The sequence below is a fragment of the Phallusia mammillata genome, chromosome 2 (assembly GCF_965637545.1).
Source record: "Phallusia mammillata chromosome 2, kaPhaMamm4.hap1.1, whole genome shotgun sequence".
Taxonomy (NCBI): domain Eukaryota; kingdom Metazoa; phylum Chordata; class Ascidiacea; order Phlebobranchia; family Ascidiidae; genus Phallusia; species Phallusia mammillata.
The window spans coordinates 7,542,559-7,565,420 of record NC_137253.1 but is presented as its reverse complement, the minus strand read 5'-3'; the positions used below and the strand labels follow the sequence as shown (position 1 = coordinate 7,565,420).

The 22,862-nt window shown below is 38.8% G+C and overlaps 1 protein-coding gene across 1 annotated transcript in view; it reads left to right on the top strand.

The window, feature by feature from the left end:
* Positions 1 to 22,498, top strand: part of LOC145213427 (cytosolic carboxypeptidase 1-like) — a 28,265-nt gene extending 5,767 nt beyond the window's left edge. The window contains exons 7-25 of the mRNA XM_080081697.1: positions 276 to 316; positions 2,532 to 2,681; positions 5,611 to 5,685; positions 7,214 to 7,387; positions 8,479 to 8,606; positions 9,088 to 9,201; positions 9,667 to 9,933; positions 10,368 to 10,533; positions 11,237 to 11,317; positions 11,923 to 12,085; positions 12,575 to 13,040; positions 13,662 to 13,818; positions 14,385 to 14,617; positions 14,910 to 15,075; positions 15,701 to 15,929; positions 16,756 to 16,877; positions 17,082 to 17,218; positions 17,680 to 17,984; positions 18,691 to 22,498. Of these exons, the coding sequence (XP_079937823.1) occupies positions 276 to 316; positions 2,532 to 2,681; positions 5,611 to 5,685; positions 7,214 to 7,387; positions 8,479 to 8,606; positions 9,088 to 9,201; positions 9,667 to 9,933; positions 10,368 to 10,533; positions 11,237 to 11,317; positions 11,923 to 12,085; positions 12,575 to 13,040; positions 13,662 to 13,818; positions 14,385 to 14,617; positions 14,910 to 15,075; positions 15,701 to 15,929; positions 16,756 to 16,877; positions 17,082 to 17,218; positions 17,680 to 17,984; positions 18,691 to 19,300 (3,784 nt within the window). The 3' untranslated portion in view covers positions 19,301 to 22,498. The remainder of the gene's footprint in view (positions 1 to 275; positions 317 to 2,531; positions 2,682 to 5,610; positions 5,686 to 7,213; positions 7,388 to 8,478; positions 8,607 to 9,087; positions 9,202 to 9,666; positions 9,934 to 10,367; positions 10,534 to 11,236; positions 11,318 to 11,922; positions 12,086 to 12,574; positions 13,041 to 13,661; positions 13,819 to 14,384; positions 14,618 to 14,909; positions 15,076 to 15,700; positions 15,930 to 16,755; positions 16,878 to 17,081; positions 17,219 to 17,679; positions 17,985 to 18,690) is intronic.
* Positions 22,499 to 22,862: the final 364 nt, after the last annotated feature.

Below are 22,862 nucleotides of genomic sequence, written 5' to 3'. Positions count from 1 at the left end.
AACAAACGGACTTGATTCGGGCCGAACTTTACATCACGGACATGTCCGTAATTAAAATAAATAAAATTACCTAGCTAAAGAGTTAGTTGCTGGATGGTCCATCAGCCATAAAACGTCGTGCGTAAGCCGTTGTCCATTGTGTATGTCTGCTTTATTAATAGGCTGTCAATCAAACTTTTGGAGCCGATTCGGTTTTGGGCTTGTACTTTTGGGTTCCGTACAATTCTAAAGATTTGATCTGTTTTACACAAAAATGAACAACATTTTTATTGCAGAACCTCCTTAGCTGCCTTGAATCTACTAATTCGTCATTCAAGTAAGTTCATATTTACTGTTTTTGACTACAACTTTCGTAAAGATTGCACCCGTCCCCCGGAGGCGCATAAAATGGCAAACATAAAGGGTTTGAAATATCATTTCAACACAACATTGCTGTGATCTTGGCATTATTTCCTTATGGTCTGAAAACCGAATAGCTATTTCCTGTTGGGTGTTTGTGCCAGTGCATTGGGTGACCACAATGTCTTTCATCATGTGCTTAGCCATTTAGGAAATACTGGTTTTAGTCATTACTTGTTTCTTGGTTGGCATTTTCTTTCCTTTATTATTAAACATACACCATTAGTTATGGGTCCCCTTCCCTGAAGGGGACACATATTGATTTTACTCGAATTGTTTTTGTTTTTTTTGTTTTTCTTTCTTCTTTTTTTTTTCTACCCAAAGTTTGTCCGACTCGTTTTTCCATCAAATGTTTGATGGATTTGGCTGAAATTTACACAGATGGTAGATATAGTTATGTAGATGTGCATCCCACTTTGTTTTTGTTGATAACCCCAGTATTTACCCCGCTCGCCCCCTAAAATGGGTGTTTTTACCCAAAGTTTGTCCGACTCGTTTTTCCATCAAATGTTTGATGGATTTGGCTGAAATTTACACAGATGGTAGATATATTCATGTAGATGTGCATCCCACTTTGTTTTTGTTGATAACCCCAGTATTTACCCCGCTCGCCCCCTAAAATGGGTGTTTTTACCCAAAGTTTGTCCGACTCGTTTTTCCATCAAATGTTTGATGGATTTGGCTGAAATTTACACAGATGGTAGATATATTCATGTAGATGTGCATCCCACTTTGTTTTTGTTGATAACCCCAGTATTTACCCCGCTAGCCCCCTAAAATGGGTGAGGTTTCAAACAGTGTCAGAATTGGCTGAAATTTGGATTTCTTGTATAGTATGCCATTTATAGGTGTCGATTGTTGTGTTCAACCCTGTAGTCCTAACATTTACCCCACAAGCCCCTAAAGTGTAAAACGTATTTGTATGTTACTGGGCACCACAAACGAAAGATTTCTTTGGAGCAATACTGTTACAAGGGCAACCAGTTGTATGTTGCTTGGTGGTCGTTTTTGCGCCATGTCAGTTAGGGGCTTGTTAACAGCCTTATGACGTCAGAAACATTAACGGTTGTTGCTCAAAACACCTCTAGTGGTCGAAATTTTTAACATTGGCGGATTGGGCTGAAATTTTGCAGTACTATTGATTGAGTCATTGTGGTTTTTATATATTTTTTAGTTTGTGTGTCGAACCCAATTAGTTGCCCTACTAGCCCCCTAAAATGGATCAGTTTTTTAAAACGTTAAATAGGACATACTTCAAACAATATCTGGGGTAAATCTAATTTTATAGTATTATTATTTAAGCCCAGTGCCGATCACTGTGTTTTACCTGACAACACCCAACTTTCTCATGGTTATCTCTTGAATTGCAATATTTTCAACTTTGCATGTGTGGGGACCCATGAGTTTTTGCCTGCAGAAACGACTAAAGTAATAAAAGAAGATGGCTAATATGGGACCCAATACAAAATAAGCATAGGAAATATATTTATGTTTTAAAATAGGTTATAGTGTAAATGCAAGGGCAATATGTGCTAAGCCACCCTTCTAGTTTCTAATTGGTATGAACCAAAAAAGTTTCAAACGCATGCATAACTAGAAACACTAGAGCAGGGGTTCTTAACCAGGGGTGCACGCACCCCCAAGGGGTGCGAGAACTGTTCCTAGGGGGTGCGGGGATGCTGAATCATTAAGGTTGGTTAGGTCTATTCTATTTAAGCAATTACAGAAGGGGGAGCGAAAATTGGTTGGTGATTTAAAAGGGGGTGCGAAAATTGGTTGCTGAATTGAATGGGGTGCAGCAAGGAAAAAAGGTTAAGAACCACTGCACTAGAGTCTAGTGTCTAGTGACTAGACCCCTAAAAATTAAGAATAAAGTTGTTTAAATATTTTACAATGTAATTTAGTAGCTTCTTGCAATGTAATATATGATGTAAATGGGAGTTATACTTGTACAGCATTTACACACGTTTTTATTTATCTTTAAACCCCATTTCGTAAAGATAGATGTTGTCTTTCCGTAAACCAAGTTATTTCACATTTTTGTCACCTTTACATTAAATGAATCCAAATGTATCTTTTCTGAACATGCCATATTCTTTGGTATACAAGTGCTATGTGTTTTTTGGTTGCAGAAGCCAACGCGTCTCGTGCTGTGGCCCTCAGTATCACCCCGCATATGCTTTCCATGCATCGGGAATATCACAAAGTCGATTTTCGAGCCAACCGTCATGTTGCTGTGAGGAAATCCCTACTCAACATCGTCAAGAATACCGCAGTGCTAAGTAAGTTCGACCCATCCGGAAGTAAATGCCCAATTATATATATACAGTAAACTTAGGTTCCAAATTATGTTTTAATCCACACTTATCAAACTTGATGCACGACGAACCCCTGGGTGCACCATCATAGGCGTCGATTCCCGGGGTGGCAGGGGTGGCGTGCCTCCCCACTGAAAATCGCTGGGGTGGCAGCCATTATAAAAAAGCTATGCTGCCACCCCAGAAATTGTTTGGCCGTGTTTATATTCGTGCATTGCAGATATGCGTTTCTTACATTTACATGCGCTCTTTCAAATGGTCGGTATATTTCGAGCATGTGCAAAGCAAGCTACGCAAAACCTTTGTTGTTTTTGAACAACGCATGGGGGAAACCCACTTTGCGCTACTCGCTCCAGTGATTTTCGTCAAATTTGCTCCTCCGTAGCAAGTCTGCACAAAACTTATGACGTAACAATGGCAATTTTCACGTTTTCGTGTAGTCTGGATGTTAATTGGCAGTTTGGGAGTATATTGTTACACAGTGTTCCATTTCTAAGCGCGGGAAATAGAATTGCTCATGTGCGCAAATTTCGTGTCGAACTGCAATGCCGATTCGATACTTTTGCAAACTTGAACATGTGAAATAAATTTACATTTCCCTATTTAAGTATTCCACGTTTGCGTTTTGTGCGTTATGTTACGTTTTGAAACACACTACTTTTTACGAATTAATAACGCTGCCCAGTTCGAACCGGTGTACGCTGCTGTGATTACATCACTAACGTATTGTGACACCATAACTTCCCAACTAGATGGACGATTTGTGAATGTGAAGTAACTTTATAGGTGTTATATCCAAGTTAAGCAAGATTGCGTGCAGAGTAATGTACGTGTTTATTCCTTGCCAATAACCGCAAACACCGTCTACAAATCCTAACGTGTAACCTAGAGTGTTTTGATCACGTAAAAACGACTTTACTGAATTTCGCCACCCCACAAAGGAAAATTTATGCTAAAAAATCGACGCCTATGTGCACCATATCAGTCACAGGGGTACCAAGAGGTATATATGGGTTGACCAAAGTTGAAAAAGTGTGATAAGATTCTTACCACCACTTAATCGGTTTTTTTTATGAAAAACATTAGTTTCGCATTTTTAGCCCAACAAAACTATCAAGTTCATTTTTAAACTCGCTAGGTTTTTGGTTTTTCGCGTTTAGAAATTAATATTCATTACTGGTGAAAATAACGGCCCAAATAGACGTTAAAAGCGACATGCTTTATTGTTCAAACGTTTCGGCAAATGCTCATGCCATCATCAGTGATATGAAGGCCACATCAATTGCACCCAGTTATTTGAATAAGTAGAACATTTCCTTTTTGACATCGGATAAAATAACACAGTAAACATGCGATCTATTTTTATCCTGCTTTTGGTCAATTTCTGTCTGGTTGCCGAAACGTTTGAACAATAAAGCATGTCGCTTTTAACGTCTATTTGGGCCGTTATTTTCACCATTAAACTTATGAACAGATCCGTATATAGTGTTCCAAAATATTCATTACTTTTGCGTAAAACATAATAAAAGATTGGTTGAGGCCAGATATGTAAATTGTATAGATGTACAAATGTTTGAAACATCCTAACGACCAGAAGAAACGTTACCAAATCGTCGGCATACATTGTTGGATGTCACGCCCATAATAAACATGCTGTGACTCTGTGCCAATTAGGCTTGCGCTGGCTCTTAAAAAAGCAACATGTGGTCTGTAATTCAGCTATTGGAACGCTTTTCTCGGATAAGCTTCTTTCGGGGATTCGAATGCCGCCGTAGGCTTTGCAGCTTGCACTGTGTACAGCACTTAAACGATAAAATGACCAGTTTTTTTTACTTTTGGTCAAGGGTCATTAGACGAGATTTAAATCGTTTTTGTGGCGGATGTGCGTGCTTAAAACTTATGATAATAATCGCAAGGCTTATACAGACGCATATACCCTTTGCTAAAACAACATAACTATTTTATGCTTAGCGCAAATTACAACAGCATAACCGAAAACAGTTATCTTATTTCCTGCTTGGTTTCCCCCAGCGTGCTAATAATAGCCCACAGATCAACAGTTCTGTTCTGAAAAACTCTTTCGGTCATTGCTTCCGACCAGACAAATGCAATCCAGCTTATACGTTAACATCGTAAATCAGTCGCCAGTCTTTGAAACACAAACAAGGTTATGAACCGAAGACTTTTCGCATAAACAAGAGTATTGAATCATAATAAATAGGGCCGCAATTCGGGCTTAAGTTTGAATAAAACAAGCATCTTTCGGGTCTAGTTTGGACCATAGGCCGCGTTTTTATCGTAATTGCGCCTTAAGAAATCTAACTTTTGAGATTTACATCAAAAAAATACGGGTTTGACCCCCGGTTTTGGGTTTGCTTACCATTATGGTTGAAACCCAGTTTTTATCCCAAGCATTTTGAGGCGGAAAGGCGTAGACCAGGGGTGTCCAAATGCGGCCCCAGGCGGCATTTCACGTGGCCCTCGGCTGTTTGTTCAAACTGTGTTGGGTATGTACTGCCATAGTTTGGATTACGTTTTGGGGTTTTTGGCGACTTCACGCCAAAACTTTTCATGGAACTTTATTTACCGGTTAAAAAGAAAGTGTACATGGTGATGACGCAACAATACCCCACAGTTTCCTTAAATCCCGTATATTTGTGTTCTGATTCTAAAAAAACGTTGGCTCGCGGGCGTCTTCATCTGGTAAAAATTGGCCCCTATCAAAAAAAGTTTGGACACCCCTGGCGTAGACCCAAACACCAGGTTAATAAGAGATTCGAACCCACGACTGGAGCTCGGTAAAGCCACAAATGCAAACCACTGTATCACACAGCCACGGCCTAACGTGCAAAAGGAAATGTTTCGTTAATTTTAAAGTTTTTTTATCATTTAGAATCTGGAAGACGCTCGTTTATCGAAGCAGGTGGAATTGAAGTTCTCTACGCTTCGTGCAAGGATTATTTGGCTGGTAAGTTGTTCAAACTGTAAAAAATGACCTTTTAAATGGAGGTTGCTTTTGTTGTAAACTGTTTTGCAGAGTTGCCAGGGTGGCGATTTACCCGCCAAATTTGACTGGTTTCTGGCCTCAAATTGCGGGTTGCGTTTTTTTTTGGCGGCTTTTCTAAAACGCGATGTTTTTTTTGTTTTTTTTTACCTTTATCCGTCTATACAAGCAATTGAATGATGATCACATTAGGCTTGTTTTTGGCTTGTTGTAGCATAAATTAGCAGTTGCGGTTTTATAAGGCGAGTTTTGACAGGCAGCCTGGCGTTTTTTAAGAATCTGGCAACACTGCAGTTTTTATTGCCTTTACTTGGTTCTATACATAGCTGCTTACTGCACATATATACACATGTCAGAATACTTGTATTTGCATGCGTTTGCGCAGTCTTTTCGCGAAGACATGTTTACACAGATACATTATGCATGTTAACATTAGCACCTCTCGTTTCAACGCACGTCATTCCTGTGTAAAATATGCATAAGGAAGCGTTCCCTTGGCTAAACCACAGGTGTGAAATAGGATCACAGAATTTTATACTTGATTTAGGCTGAAACTGACTGGCATAACTCTTAATGATTTTATGTACGTATTTTTTTGTTTGTTTGTTAGTTTTCGGCCCCTCTCATTAAGTCATGAAGTAAGATTTTGATTTTTTGCAGTGGTCATACTGATAATCCTCTGGCACCTAAAATGTGAAATTTATTTATTTGGTTTAACTAAAAGCATCGAGATATTGCATAATAGTTAAGCTGCAGACAATGCACCAGCTTCTCATGTGGTTTATGCCTGTTTGTGGCATGGAACAGATTTGGTGAGACATGACTTTTCAGCTTGCTATTCCCAACAAGCTGGAGGGACGTTTACATTAGCCCATAAGAAAATGTCTTAACACCAGCTGCACTCAGTGTTGTTTAAGGTGTTCAAATTTCTCCAGCGGTTTCCCAAAAGCAAATATGGCTATTTTTTGATATTTAAATGAAACACTTGCGGTCTCTTAAAACTACTTAGCGGTCACCCAAACCAAACCTTAAAAAACCCTGGCTGCACTAATGAGAAGACAGTGTGCACTGTCTTTAGTTTACGAATTATATGGTGTTTTGCATTTAATCATATGCTTTTGTTTGGTACTAACTCCATTATATATTATGGCAAAACCAAAATCAACTTTGCTAAACAAGAATATATCAATCATAGCTTTTTGCCGCTAATTTCCCTACCTTGCGTTGCAAATAATGACTTCCCATTTCTGTGTGTCGCAGCAGACCAAATTAAAATGCTTCTGCAATATCCCCTAACGTTTTATCCGGAAAACGTGATTTCAAATATAGCCTACATGATTATAAGCAATCAATGTGTGCCATAAACCTATAATGTAACCCTGCATGCATGACACATCAATTTACAAACCAACTGCATGTAGCACATAAGCAATCGGTATCACTTTTGAGTACACAGTGATTGAATGCATGCTACACTGTATTTCCTATACAGTGAGCGGCTCAGCAACTAATAAATCGGTCGAATCCCTACTTTCTGTTGCTACTCTCATACTTCGACGTTGCCAGAAGAAATGTCGCCTCCCTGTCACCAACTCGCATTGTACTTTCCGCTTTCGACTTCCTGGGAGACGTAGATCAGAGTCCACCAGCTCAACGGAGTGCTTCGGTTTGTATAAGCCCTAAGGCATTGGTTCTCAACTGGTGATCCATGATGATTTTTGGGTGGTCCACAGGACGTCCACTAAGTTTGGTGATAAACTAGAGATGATTGCATATTACATTTTGAAAGAGTATTAAAATGTTAGCTAAAATAATTGTATCTCACTTCTTGAAAATCGGTTTTAAACAACTATGTTTCAAGTCCAAATAGAAGTTTTGTGTTCGTAATTCGATCTTGCTCATAAATAATATGGTCCACGATATTATTTTTTCTGGACCAGTGGTCCATGGCCTGAAACGAGTTGAGAACCACTGCTTTAAGGCTCCAGAAAACTTAAATGAGCTTCTTGTTTTATAAGTACTGGTAGTAATGTCGATTTCGCCGTTATATATGGCAGTGGCACCCTCAGTTCTGTACAAGATGTTCCATTTATTCCCATCGCTTATAAAGCTGTGTAGGAGGTGTTAAGATCGTTGTTTTTTCATGAAAGTACGTTATATTAAAAACTTAAATCTTGGTCTCTTATACAGAATTCCAAAGATTTCTTTTCGTCCAGGGCCCAATATACTATCTTTTGTGCAAAACTTGAGTTTTATTGAAAGTACGTCGTTAAAACAATTAAAATCTTGGGGCCAAAATTAAAACTTTTTTTTCAGAATTGATAACATAAATTATATTTTGTGCCAAAGTCACTTGTTTGAACAGTCCGTTGTTGAAAGTTTTTTTTATTTAAGGTATAATATATAAAATTCCAAGGTTAGTTGAGATTGGTGAGCCCACGCTGGACAAAAGTTTTTAAATTTGAACATATTGTATCTGATACACAAATGTGTTTTTTGTATCTGAGTATTGGCTATCCAGAAGTTTTGTAAACAACCGTCGTTTACACGTCCCATAAGAGACGCCTTCATCAATATAATCGCATGTTGTAAAACACAAAGAAACGTCGGTTGATTATTCAAAATTTGCCGGAAGAGCAATACTCGTTTGCATTATGCCTGGTAGCAACAGCTGACTTACACTAATGGATGTTACGCAAGCCACTGCCAATCTTGTTTTTTCTTTGAAAATTTTTACCAATTTTTGTCCACTGTCAGATGACGAAAGCGAGGATGATGACGCGTTTGATGACGATGAGGAAGAAGGGAATCTTTCTCACACCCCACAGGAGCAGGAAGATGCTGAGGACACTGCTCCATGCAAGAGAAGAGATTCTACCTACTCAGTAAGACTTTACCTTAACGGGCGTAGCTGAAGATGCTTAGTTGAAATGCACTCTAGCTGGTTTTCGACTGTTGGGCCATGCATTGTCTTGCGAGCGGCATACAATTTTAGCTTTTATGGTGTTGGGATTAAATTTAAAGTGTGTATTACGTTTTTTTTTTTTTTTCGTTTGTCGTTTAGACCTGCAAAGGGTCGCATTGTATTATTCCTGATACCAATTCGTATATACACCTATTTGGGGACCCTTTCGTTTCCGCTTGCGTATAAGTACCCAATTGTAAGTGTGCCGAAGTGTGTATGTTATTAATCATGAAACAAAGAATATCACACAAAAATTGACAATGTATTCAAAAGCCACATTTCCGATTTATTGCATTATTGTTGACGCCCTAATGTTCCCTTATAATTTTACGAAGAACATAAGAAGCGAAAACGTTTTCAGTAGTTTTGTTGCAGCATGTCCAATTTGCATTACGCTACAGATTTCGAAGTTGTCACAAGCAAGTGACAAGGAAACGGGTGCTTTCCCCAAACAGCGAACGCACGAGGACTTGAAAATGTACGAGAAATACTTTCCCGAACTTCAAGAGTTTCCAGTAAGTTACAAAGTGCTATAATCCAAGTTTTATCAAGTTTTTATCTGCTAAATGAATTTATAAGTGTACCGCAAACCAGTTTTCCCATAAAATATATTTTTTTTTTACCTTTTTGTTGGCATTCTGAAAACTTTGTGGTAATATGAACCACAAATTTTGTAAAGTAATGTTAATATTTGTTGATGATTTTGACCAAAGAGCTTGCATACAGTAAATACATTTCATTCCAAGCATTTTTTACAATCGCTATTATTCATATTGTACAAAATTGTAAAAGAATTTAAACCACATAATACATGGGCACCTACTGAAAAAATTCTTATCAATCTACTTTTTAAGTCCGTCTTTAGTGTTTTTGATTGTTTGTGACGTCACCACCTGATGACGTCATGATTTTCAAACCTTGGTCAATTTGTAATTGCGTCCCTCTCGGTTGAAACTCAATCTCACATATTGCTTCTGCAGTTGACACCAGATGCTGCAAATTGGATTGACATGGATTCGTCCCACCGTCCGCACTCCAGCGGTGAAGTCGGTAAACCAACCATTGTGAAGCAGAGGCAGTTCGGACATTACAGTGATCCTAACCTCAGTGCACTCGGCACGTTGCTACCCTTGCTTAACAACAGCGACAATTGTAACCCGTGGGAGCTGCCTTGTGACGTCACCAACGTATCGACCGCTCTTCAGACCCTAGGTGTCGCTGATAGACAGAAGATGGCCCAGCGAGAGGTAGGTGTTTTGCCTAAAAAAAATAGGTGTTTTTTCCCTAATTTAATCCACTAAAATGCTTATGCAGTAAATACTAGAGATGTACTGAATCGGCTTCGTTTCGGTTCGGCCCAAACCGAATACTGTGAAGTTTTGCAGAATAAATTTGTCCGAATCAACCGAATCGTTTATGACGTCACGCGAAGTCGTACGCTACGCATTTGACATGAAACGTTTAGTTGTGGCGTAGTTTGAAAAATTGTGGGATTTCTTATTAAACAGAAATGACACGTTTTACGCTTTAAATTTGTGTTTGTAAAATATTCAGTTTGTTTTATCGCAACAAATTGTTTGGCCGAAACCGAATCTTTGTGAAAAAGCGGAAAGTGAAGAAAAGAAAAGTTTTTTAGTCGTAAACAAAATATTTTTTTTATTTTAGTGTCTTTTTGTTTTAGACAAGTTCTTATCATCAAAACACAAACTCTTCGTCGGCAAGTTACGTTGCTAAGCAACCGACGTCGCTTAGAAACGGACAACAACACCAGCAAGTGAACATGAGTTGCGGAGATGAGAGATTAGCGCGCCCTCTACCGACGATGGCCTGGGAAAAGAATCAGACAGGTTCGTTTATGGCCAAATTCTTATGGTTGATAACTTGCAAATTGCTGTCATGGGTTCGAATCCCACCAGAGGGCAGTACTTCTATTTTTAACGAATCGTTGTCAATGGTTCCCAACCTAAGATTTGATCAAATTTTACATCGGTGCACGCAGACGTGAAGAATTTATGAGGGATTTGCTAACACAAACTAAACGGGCCTGCTGTTGTTTTAATTGATTAAAAAGGTTAATGCAGATGTATGAGTGGGTATAAGTACTCATGAGCCAGGTTTTTTTAAAGGTTTGGTTTGGGTGACCGCTAAGTAGTTTTAAGAGACCGCAAGTACTGTAGTTGTAGTTGTAGTAGTTCTACTGTAGTTGCAAGTCCAAATTTTGAGAAACCGCTGGAGAAATTTGCCTTAAAAAGAAAAAAAAAAAACTTTTGCCTTAAAAAAAACTCTGCTCATGAGGCTCTAACCTGAAAGTACAAGCCCAAATCCCTAAAACTTTTTAAAACAACTTCTCAATTAGGTCTGATATGTGTTAAAATTGCAGCACAAATAAACCCGATTGTGAAGACAGGCACGATTCTAGCACATTGTTTTACTTTAAACCCGTACCTGAAAAGCGCAGCCCGTCCTATAGTTTTTTGTGAAGTGTTTTAAAAAAATTCATGTGAGCTTGTGTTGTGATTCATAAAAGTTTGCACTTATTTTTGTTTTTAGATGTGCAGAAACAAGTGAACTTGCCTCATATTTCCAACGGATTTCAACGTGACGATTACGAACTCGAACGATTCCAAGACGGTTAATATGATATTGCCCCTTTTTTCGCGTTTCAGATGACATAATGTGACCTGTTTTGACTTGAGACGACTCTTAACTCTGAAATTATTACCATTGAATTTGTTAACTGGGGTTATAGGCAGTGGTGGGATTCAGCCGGTTCGCATCGGTGCTATAGAACCGTCTCACGAAATTTAATGCAATCAGCGAACCGGTTAGCATTACTGGTTACTGTCAATGATCTGTTTGTAATGGAACGGGCTGAAAAATATGACTTTTGTAATAGAACCGGCTGACAAAAAGATTGAATCCCACCACTGATTATATTCAAACTTGACTTAAGTAAGAATATAAGATTGACTTGAGTGAAATTCAAAATCACTTATGACTTCAGTTAAGATTTAACCACTTTAGACCTGACCTGAGTTTAGACTTTACCCACTTTGGGCGTTACTTAAGTTGATACTCAAGTCCCTTAAGACTTGCATTGTTAAAATTCCATGTTATTTAAAATTGAATAAAAATGATTTTTTTTTCTAACACAACAAAACAGTACTGCACTTTAATTTTTTCTGCTGATCAAACCAAATGAATTTCGTAAACGCAAAAACAACAACATTTTCCAGGTCTCAACGCTGAACACGCTGAACTGATTCGCAACATTTGCCAACTTGCTACTGAAACGGTTTCAGTAAAAGAAGATAGAAACCGATTATCTCTTGCCGATCAGTGGGGGAATCTCCCTCCATCGAAACCCGAACCCCAAGCCAACAAGAGAAATGTGCAGAGGTAAAAACGACAGTTTAACCCAGAAAATACTGCAATTACTGTAATTGGACATGAACGAATTATTTGACCTTTATTGAGTCAAAACTCGAAATGGTAAATATTCTGTGGTTGGAGTCGATTTTGTTTAAAAAAAACTGCAATAAATTGTCAAACATGAAAGTAGGCTACTGTTTTTGGTTTAAGCCGGAGTCAGAGTAATGAATTTAATCCAAATTTTGAACTAACTGTGCATGCAGTTGTATGTGTTGCTTTTTGCTGGACATTATACATCTGTACTCTTAGGCTCATCAACTTGAGTACATTTATTTTATTTGTTTCAAGATTATAAAATCTTAAACTCACCGAGGCGTTAAAAACAATGCAAAAATTAAGTTCGACGAGGCTTAAAAAGCAGAAGAAAATCAATTTTAATTACTATATTTTACCAATTCAATAATTCCATAACTAACTGCGTGCAAAATTCAACACATTTTTTTGTCATTTGAACAGACTAATCAAAAGCAAAGTTCTGGAAGACGTGGCTCGTTTCCTCAATCCAGAGCAGCTCATAAATCGGGCTGTTTACCCGGAACCGCAACAGCACCAAAATCACCAACAACACTCTACCCTAAATACTGAGTTTACCAACGGTCGTATCTACAAATGCGACGTGCGTGCGCCCTCCGACGGCTATCCTGAAACGCACGTAACCATACCCACTGGACTGGAACCAGTACCAAAACACAAAGATGCCCTTGAAGTTGAATCAACGTCTACAACAGTTTCTGATGATACGTGGCCAGCTGCCATTGGTCGAAGTGCTGAAGGCGTTGAGAAATTGCCGCATCTCACTAATGGGGATGCTCCGGAAGAGCAGGAGGTGAAAGAGGAGTGGGAGACGGCGGAGGAAAATTCTTCTCCCTCGCTGAAGTTCGATTCCAAATTTGAAAGCGGGAATTTGCGTACTGCTGTCAGGGTAAGTGCTGCTTTTTAAATTTGATTGTAGCGTTTTCCGTTTGCAAGCGTGTACTGCTGGACTATCATAACATGCATTTTAAACCCTCAATTTGTTTTATGCCGAAAAGCCGTGTCGTGCTTTGTAGTGTTGAAATATTTAAACCATGATAAGGGAAAGCTTTACCATAAGAACCCGTAACCATAAGAGCACTGACATTAACGTTAATCGTTTGTCACTGCACACATGGTATTATCGGCTGGTCCCACCCCAGGCGAGTTTACTCACAATGCGCCAAACTTGTTTTCTCGTGAGCCCCAGTCAGATAAGTATCGATGCAGTTACAGCGCGTTCAGCCATTATCCAGAAAAAGTGTCATTCCCTGTTTTGCATTTCATAACATTTTAACGTTGTGTATCTATTTCCGACTTTTTTATGCCTATAGTGTCGCTATGGTTTCTTTCACCAAGCAAAATAAACTTAACTCCATATAAAGCTATAGTTAACAAGGTACCGAGATCTTGTAGGCCCGGTACCGACTTTTACAGAAAAATGAATTTCTACTCCTTGAATTTAAAACTGTTACAACTTCATGAAACATGCATTTGTTTGTACCCTTCATGAAAAGTTTTTCATTTCAAGGTTCGTGAATTCGAATACGACCTCGTACTAAACTCGGATTGCAACTGCACCAATCACCACCAGTGGTTTTACTTCCAAGTGTCCCGGATGTTGCCAAACCAAGCGTACAGATTCAACATCGTCAACTGCGAGAAGAAAGGCAGTGTGTTCAACGAAGGTTGGTTTTCGACCTGCCTTACCTTAAGTGGTTTTTAATACTGCTTCATTGGTCCAGTAAGCCCTGTGGTTGGTGGTTGAAGTCTTGACGCCGTTGGTATCTTTGTAAGTTTATATCGCTTTAGCTCGATTGTTCCCCCAACGAATCAACTCAAAAAATAGCAATTTGGCATTTAAGGGACTTGTAACAATTGTTTTGACTTTAATCTGTATATTTGGCCAGATTTAACCCTTTTTGAGCCATTTTATTAATTGGAAACATTTATTTAGCAGCTAGGTTTAAAACAGTTTTACAATTACAAACTTTAACCAAAGTGATTTTGAGATATGACATATGTAGCACCCTAAACAGACAACGTTGCTTAATTCAACTTTCGAGCCTATGTTTCTCAATTACTAGAGCGCTGGCCCCTTCTCAATTAGTTTCTCAATTAGTAGAGCGCGGGTTCCGGTCGTGGGTTCGAATCCCACCTCGGGTTAGATTTTCCTAGCCTGTGCCTTGCCTTCAGTATCAAACCTTTTAATAGTTTTGGCACACTCGAAAACTCCTATACTTGTTGTTCTCAGGCATGCAACCTGTCATGTACTCGATGATCGAAGCCAACAACGGGCGTCCGTGCTGGCGTCGCGCGGGAAAAGAGACGTGTTATTACCGCAACCACTTTCTCCGACACTCAGTCTCGGCCGGTGGTACTCGAAACCGAACGTATTTCACTCTGACCTTCACCGTGACCTTCCAATACGAGAATGACGTTTGCTACTTTGCCTATCACTACCCTTATACGTACACAAGTCTGCAGGTAGGAAACCTTTCAAAATAAAATTAGGAAAGCATTTTTTTCACCCACGAAACATAGACAGGAATAGGATCATGTGGCGATGTTGTTACGTCACATATTGATGGCGTCATTAAAAAAGTTTTTTATATGTTTGGTAAACAACTCATGAAAAAAAACATTATGTTTCAAAACAACCTGATCATCATGTCATAGAAATTGTGACGTCATTCGTCCAGCGAAACGTCATCAATACGAATTGAGCTGTTTTCTTAAACTAACGCGCTATTCGTAAACCGACCTACCTGTCATCCAGATGGATTTACGCAATTTGCTGCAGCGAGTGGATGAGAGCACGATGTTCGTCCGGCGGCAGAATTTCTGTCACACACTCTCGGGGAACCCCCTTCCACTTCTCACTATTACGTCACAGCCGAGGTCAGGAGAGTTCACCACACACCGGCAAGCAGTTGAAGAACTGAGTGAGTGATTTTATAGCTGGAACTTAAGCTGGGATATTTAAGTGGGTCGAAGTGGTTTAAATACAAAATGAAACTGTATTGGTTCGGTTGGACAAAAAAAGTAAACCACTGAAAATTTACTAATATCTTTAGGCCAACTTGTGTTTTTTTACGAATGTGTAAAGGCCAATTTGATTAACTAAGGTTGTATTACTGTCTAATCTACATTTGTCGATTTTTAATTTTTTTTTTTTTACTTTTCACATAGAAACAAATAATCAAGTTGTCATTTAACATAAATATGAAACATATGCAAGGTATTTCAAATAGGCAAGTCACATAAGTCGAACTAACAACTACTGAACTAAACATACTGAGTGAGAGGTCAACCAAGTTGCCACATATACAAAATCACTTAACATTGAAATCAGTCATCTGTAATAAATACATAATAAATAAATTTTATTGGAATACAAAGTTAACACAAAGAACGCGTGTTACGGGGAAATAATTTTGCCACATTAGTGGGACGTCACATTTTGAAAAAAAAAGTTTTTATTTTTAGGTAAATAAATACCAGTATGTTTGCTCCATTATCAAGAAATTGACGCTGTTCATTTCAAAAATCATATTTTTTATTTTCCAGGATCTCGTCCTTACATTTTCCTAACCGCTCGCGTTCATCCTGGAGAGTCAAACGCCTCATGGACAATGCGAGGAACTCTCAAACTTCTGCTTACTCCTCCTCCAGGAGAGGATGCAGGATTAGATGAGGGTGCAGGGAGCACGCTAGCGGCGGTTGCAGATGAACTGAGGAGGTCGTATATATTCAAGATCGTCCCTATGCTGAACCCCGATGGAGTCATTAACGGACAGTAAGACATTTGCTTGTTTATAAGACCATAAATAATGTATACAAATTTTTTGACACTGCCATACTTACGTATAAAACTTTTATCTAAGTTGCAATTAATCTCTTGCTGCGTCATAAATGCATGACGTCAGAGCACAGACACTTGGGATTCAAATGTACTGGCAAACGAGCCCAATTGTTGTACTTTTTTGAACAGATTGGTGCGTCCGGTGGTATTTTTCTGCGACCTGACAATATGCTGCTAGAATCAAATGCGAATTTTACTTAGTAGTAAGGCATTTTGGTATGCAACGAAGTAAAGTCACCTTGTGGTATATAAAGGTGCGGCCTGTGATCTACAGTGACAAAGGTTGCCCAACCTTCCTACATGTTGCAGCGTTTTAATTAGTTCGTCCGTTTTAATGTTCATGGTGTCGCAACATTGGTGAACGTTCCATGACACTGGAGTCTTTAATAAGTTTTTTGGTGCCATACTTAATAGTAAAACTCTAAATACGCTTTTGTCATGACCTTAGGTGAACTCTGACGTTGCCATCAATCTATTGCTACGTCACAGCTCTTTTGTGCATATAGCTAACCACCAACGATTAACAACTGAAAATAAGTTATTTTAAGTAAACAGTCACGTTTTAATATGTTTTATTCTGTGTTTTGTGGGAAGCAAAGATGCCATTTAAACGGTGATGGTAAATGACTTTGCTGATTGTTGGGGGATCTGATATTGCTCAGTATAATCACTCTTAAGCTAAGATTAACAATTGAGACTTGGCATCACTGTGTCGTTTAATGCTTTGAAATACTAATCAACCTCTTCTATTTTTTCCCAGTCATCGGTGTTCTTTGAGTGGTGATGACTTGAACCGGACGTGGAACGACCCACATCCCCAACTCTTTCCTACAATCTTTCACACCAAAGGCCTCCTTCAGTATCTGTACTCAATACATAAATGTAAGCAGACTGACATATTTATTGTTTATCTGTCTTTCCCAACTTATAACGGCCGACTTTAAGAAGTCAAGGTGAAGGTGTAGTCTGGAATTTAATAAACAGCTGCAAACTATTCCCGATAAAGCACTGTATTAAATATGCATTTGAGTTACAGTATATAATAAATATATTTATCTATAGAATAGAATATTTCCGTTTTTACAGCGCCACTGGTTTATTGTGATTACCACGGTCACTCTCGTAAGATGAACGTATTTTTGTACGGTTGCTCGCATAAGGATTCAATAGCATCAGGTGAAGCTTCAACTGTTTTGGATGGTCCCGATGACTCTGGCTGCAAGGTGAATTCTTAACTTTATTGATTTTAAATGCTGAACAATAGGCCAAAGAATACGGCTTGTATTAGCAACGTTTGTCTTTACACAAAGTCATAATACTTACGCAGTTTTGTCACAACTAAGTGTGTTACCTAAAAATATGCTGCAAAAATTTTATTTTGTACAGCTATTAAAATAAACAATTTACAAGAAAATTTTAAGATAAACTTTCATTACCTGTAATATTCTTTAAACTAACTTTTAAACGCTAATATAACCGAATTCTAGGGTTTGCGGATAGATGGTCCAAATATCAACGTAATAAATGGGTGTCCAATTGTACAAACTGGTTATATTCTTGCCATTATATTTTTTTCTATTATTGTTAATTGATTTTTTTCTTAGTTGAAATTTAAATGTTTATTATTTCTACTTAAATCTTTTGTGTAATTTTGTTCCTATATTTTGTTACAAATATCTCTCAGGCCTTACCCCGTCTCCTCAACCATTTTGCTCCAACTTTCTCAATGAAGAACTGCAATTTTGTGGTGGAAAAGGCCAAAGCGTCCACAGCACGTGTTGTTGTGTGGCGTGAAATGGGCGTGGCGCGCAGTTATACAATGGAAAGTACTTACTGTGGGTGCGACCAAGGTATGCTAAGGGGAAAACAGCTTTCAACCAAGGACCTGGAACAAATGGGAAGCAAGTTTTGCGAAGTTCTTTTACACTTAAAAGCGAGGAACAAAACCAGAGGATTGCCTGTGTTTGATATTGACGATGATGGGATATGGTAAGTCTTGTTTCTATTGGTGTGAATAAAAGGTAATTTTTTGATACGAACATAGTACACCAGGCCTATTAAAGGCGTTGTACCGAATCAACCGGCCAGCAAGCTACATAGCAAGACGTGGGTTCTTTTTTGTTGTACGATTTTTGTGTATTGTACTGAAATTTGGAACCCTCAAGTGTTAGTTCTTGATCATTTCTCCCCCAACATTTAACCCGTGAACTTGGATTTTTTGAACCCGTCTGTTTTCCATTTTTGTCTTTGTGTTTTTATTCTCGGCTTTGAATTCAAACTGTAAACTAAACGAGCCTGAAATTGGAGCCTGAATCCGTCCCGAACCCAAAAGCACAAGCCCGAAACCCGGCCCGAATCAAAATCGTTTTTATGAAGCCCTTTATGTCCGAAAGTTTGTTTGACAGGCCTATAGGCTACATTTAAGCACCAGGAAAGGCCAAGACAACAAACACAATAGATAGTTATAGACAATTGGTCTTGAACAAGGCGTTTTAGGTCTGTTTGAGCAGGTCCAACAACTAGCTACTTACCTAGTTAAATTCATTCAAAAAATTACTGACATAGTGTCAAGCCCGAATCAGGCCTGTTTTTTATTTTTTATTAGAAGCCCGAACTCGGCCCGACTTACAACTCGGCTGTATACAAGTGCCTACGACTTGAAGCAACCTTATAACAGTCTGTGCTTTTTTACCAGCCGCCATGAAAACAATGAGGACGGAATAAAAAACCCTGGTCAGATCCCGGGTTGTCCGGCCAACTCCGACGCTGAACTTACGCCGGACGAGGACGACCTTTCTCCCGTCGACACTTCCTACTTTCTCCCGGGGTTTGAAGACGACCCTTCCTACAACCACGCAAGTGGCTTCAACTATTCCAACGACGAACCAAGTTCCAGCAAAACCGATCTTGCTTTTTGGAGGTACGACCCCAAAGACCCAACTTTGACCGCAAGTAACCCCAGAGCGAATCCCAAGGTCAGCGACCCCGTCCGTATTAGCATGACCTCTGGTGACCCCGTGACGTGTAAGCACCGAACTGAGCTGCCAGTAATCACCGCCAAGATTTCGCCAGACACCGGGCGTTTGATTTGCTACGAATACTCCAGGCCTGAACCAGAGGAGGTAACTATCGCCACCGCCCCGCGTCCCTTTGAGTCCGGCTTGGTGCTACGGCGGGATTTGGGAGTTTGCAAGCCCGCCGAAATGCCAAGTCAGATCACAGTAACATCCCTTGTGGCGGCGGCCAGAGCAGAAGGTAAAACTGCTCGGAGCAGGCGGCGATCACTCAAGCGTGGCCAGTCGTGACGAAGGTTGTCACGTGAGTTAGTAGGTAACCGTGGCAACGCATGCTAACCTCATGTAGCAAATTTCACCGTCTCATGAGGAATTTGACATGGTGCTATATGGGCAAAAAAGAAATGCCCGCTGTGCTGCTAAATGGAAAGAACCAACGGATTATGTTACGACTCTATTGCAAAATCCGAATAAAATTAATCCACACATTTCGTTTTGGACTTCAGGCTACGATTGATTAAAAAGTTGTTTAATTGGATTAATGAGGAGCCATTAGCAATATCTCAATGGTGTTTATTTATTTGTAAACTGGCTGCAACCATTCAACGGCTTGTCTACGTTATTATGGGTCCCCTTCCCTGAAGGGGACGCATCTTGATTTCACTATGTTTTTTTTTTTTTTTTTTTTTTCTTTTTTTTTTCTTTTTTTTTTCTTTTTTCCGCCGTGAAGTTTGTCCATGCACTTTTGGCAACAAATCTTTGTTGGATTTGGATGAAACTTTCACAGATTGAAGATATGGTTATGTAGATGTGCCTTTTGGTTTGTTTGACTTAATCACCCCAGTATTTACCCCACCAGCCCCCTAAAATGGGTAAAATTTTAAACAATGTCCGAATTGGATAAAATTTGGACAGTTTGTTCTTTGTGCCATAATTAGGTATCGATTGTTGTGTTTTACCCTGCACCCCCAATATTTACCCCACCAGCCCCCTAAAATGGGTAAAATTTTAAACAATGTCCGAATTGGATGAAATTTGGACAGTTTGTTCTTTGTGCCATAATTAGGTGTCGATTGTTGTGTTTCACCCTGCAGCCCCAATATTTACCCCACCAGCCCCCTAAAATGGGTAAAATTTTAAACAATGTCCGAATTGGATGAAACTCGGACAGTTTGTTCTTTGTGCCATAATTAGGTGTCGATTGTTGTGTTTCACCCTGCAGCCCCAATATTTGCCCCACCAGCAGCCCAAAACGGGTGATTTTTAAACAATGTCCGAATTGGATGAAATTTGGACAGTTTGTTCATTTTGCCGTAATTAGGTGTCTACTGTTGTGTTTCACCCTGCAGCCCCAATATTTACCCAACTGGCCCCCTAAAAACGTTTAATTTTTTAAACAAAGTCTGAATTGCAAAAAGTATTGACAGTTTGTTCAGTTTGCCATAATTAGGTGTCGATTGTTGTGTTTCATCCTGCAGCCCCAATATTTACCCTACTGGCCCGCTAATATTGGTGAATTTCTTAAACAATGTCCGAATTCGATGAAATTTTGACAGTTTGCCATAATTAGGTGTTAATTGCAGTTTTTCACACTGCATCCCCAAGATTAATGCCACTGGCCCCCTATAATGAGTGAATTTTATAAACAATGTCTAAATTTAATGAAATATAGATGGTTTATAAAATACATCATCCATTGATCTTTTTTACCCTGTGAGTCCCACCTTCACCCCAGTAACCCCTAAGTGGGTGTGATTTTTAAACATTGACCATGTTGCATTCTTAGGTGTCAAATTTGACGTTTTACCCTGTAGTCCGATCAATTACCCCATTAGCCCCTTAAAAAGGGTTAACTTTTTAAACAATGTCATGAAATTTAGAAATTGTTTATTATATTCTATTTTGAGATGTTGATTGTTGAGTTTTGCTCTGCAGTCCCACCATTTACCCCATTAACCCCTGCAATGGTTAAATTTTGCAAACAATTGCCGAATTGAATGTGACTTGAATAGCTGTACCTCATATAGCATGATTATGTCTGCAGACTTTATATCGCCTTGTTTAAACAGATAGCACCAAAATTTTTCATAGTTTTTTTTTGCAAAATGCATTATTTACAACTTTGCATGTGTGGGGGACCCATGAGTTTCTGCTTGCAGAAACAACTAAGGCTATAAAAGACAGTGGCTGATATGGGACCTATTTAATAAAGTGTACGTAGTGTATGTGCAATGGCAATATGTGCTGAGCCACCCTTCTAGTTTATTTTAACTATATTTCCACTTGGTTATATACTGGATATTGACAGTTCGCGCTGTACAAACCAACGCATTGGTGCATTATCATTGGGTACATATACATGAACATGCAACACGCAGACTAACTCCTGTATGATATATGATACACACAGCAGCAGTATTGAACTCCCATATAAAGTTTCAATGTATAAAACATGCATAGCATTTTTATTTCTTCTTCGTCTAAAAACAACAGCATTGTGAAATCTGCGTTTATGCAAAATTTTAAGAGCCAATTCTAAATCCCATATACAATCCTTTTAATGTTAAGTTATGTCGAATATTTGTCTTTTGATGTAAAGCTTGGGCATTCCTTCGCTTATTTGCAATGAGCTTGTGGTTCCAGCTGTCGATGAAATTGTTGTTTACATAAAATTGGTTTGTTTACATGCTTTCATTTATTCCTACAAGCCGATATTTTAGCTTATTGCAGATTTTTTGGAACCTGTCCAACACTTATCAAATCAGTAAAACAACATCTTTAGAAAGAATGTCAAGTGGTAAAAAAGTCAATTCGCGGAAAAAACTGCACACTAAAAGCAAAAAAGTGAAGTAAAAATTGAGGCTGGTCACTTTATTACCACGTACAAAGGGATCGTGTAGAACTGAAAAATGTAGGCCAATTTTAGCTTTAAAACTAAAAAGGCTATTACCCATTTTGACCTTCAATTTTTTTTCATATTTGCTCCTACTACATTCAACCAATTTTGACAACGGCAAGTGCTTGGCCTACTACCGAGTATCTAAAAGCTAGTGTTGGGTTCGACACATCCCTAATATCAGTTTGACATGAGATTTCGCCCCTTTCATTACAACTGTGCTACTTCATTACCTATCACATTTTCATGTTATATCATACATTTTTCCACGTATATATTTGTTCTTCACATCGCTCGTCTCATTGTTACCTCTCATCGTCACTGTGCGCCACCCAGCGGCGACAAAATTGTCTGAAAAGGAAATTTATTCCCCCAGAAAAGCCGGATTTCAGCAAAACCAACTCTAATCTCATTATAATTTCAACAAGCTCATCCTTTGCTTACATGTCTCGTTTTGTTTCATTCCAATATGTTCCATGTACTCGCTATGTGTGTTTGGTGGCAAATGTACCCGTTCTAATTTGCTGTTATGTCGAACTTGGTGAAAATAAATGCTCATAAACGCCATTTTCATTACAATGAAGCTGACTGACTATGGTGTTCCATTTTTCACCCACGAGAATTGTTGATTTTAGAACGGTTAGAATCCAGTTTGAAACTTTAAATGCCGTCAAACGCGTAAGTTACCTAGTGTATCAATTTTGCTGCAAGTATATTGTAAGTCACCAGAGACCCAGTGCGAGAGATGAAAACAGTGTTTTTAGTCAGTTTTGCTGCAAAGATTTCAGCTATCGATGTTGGCATTACGAGCATAAGGTATTCACCACATACGCGACAACTACGTTTTTATTGAAAGTCATAAATAATGTTCGAAAAAATGTTAACAAAATTGATGTTCAATAAAATCTAATACCGTATAGTTACTACGCAACCGCTTTGTACTCGAGAGTTTAAAAG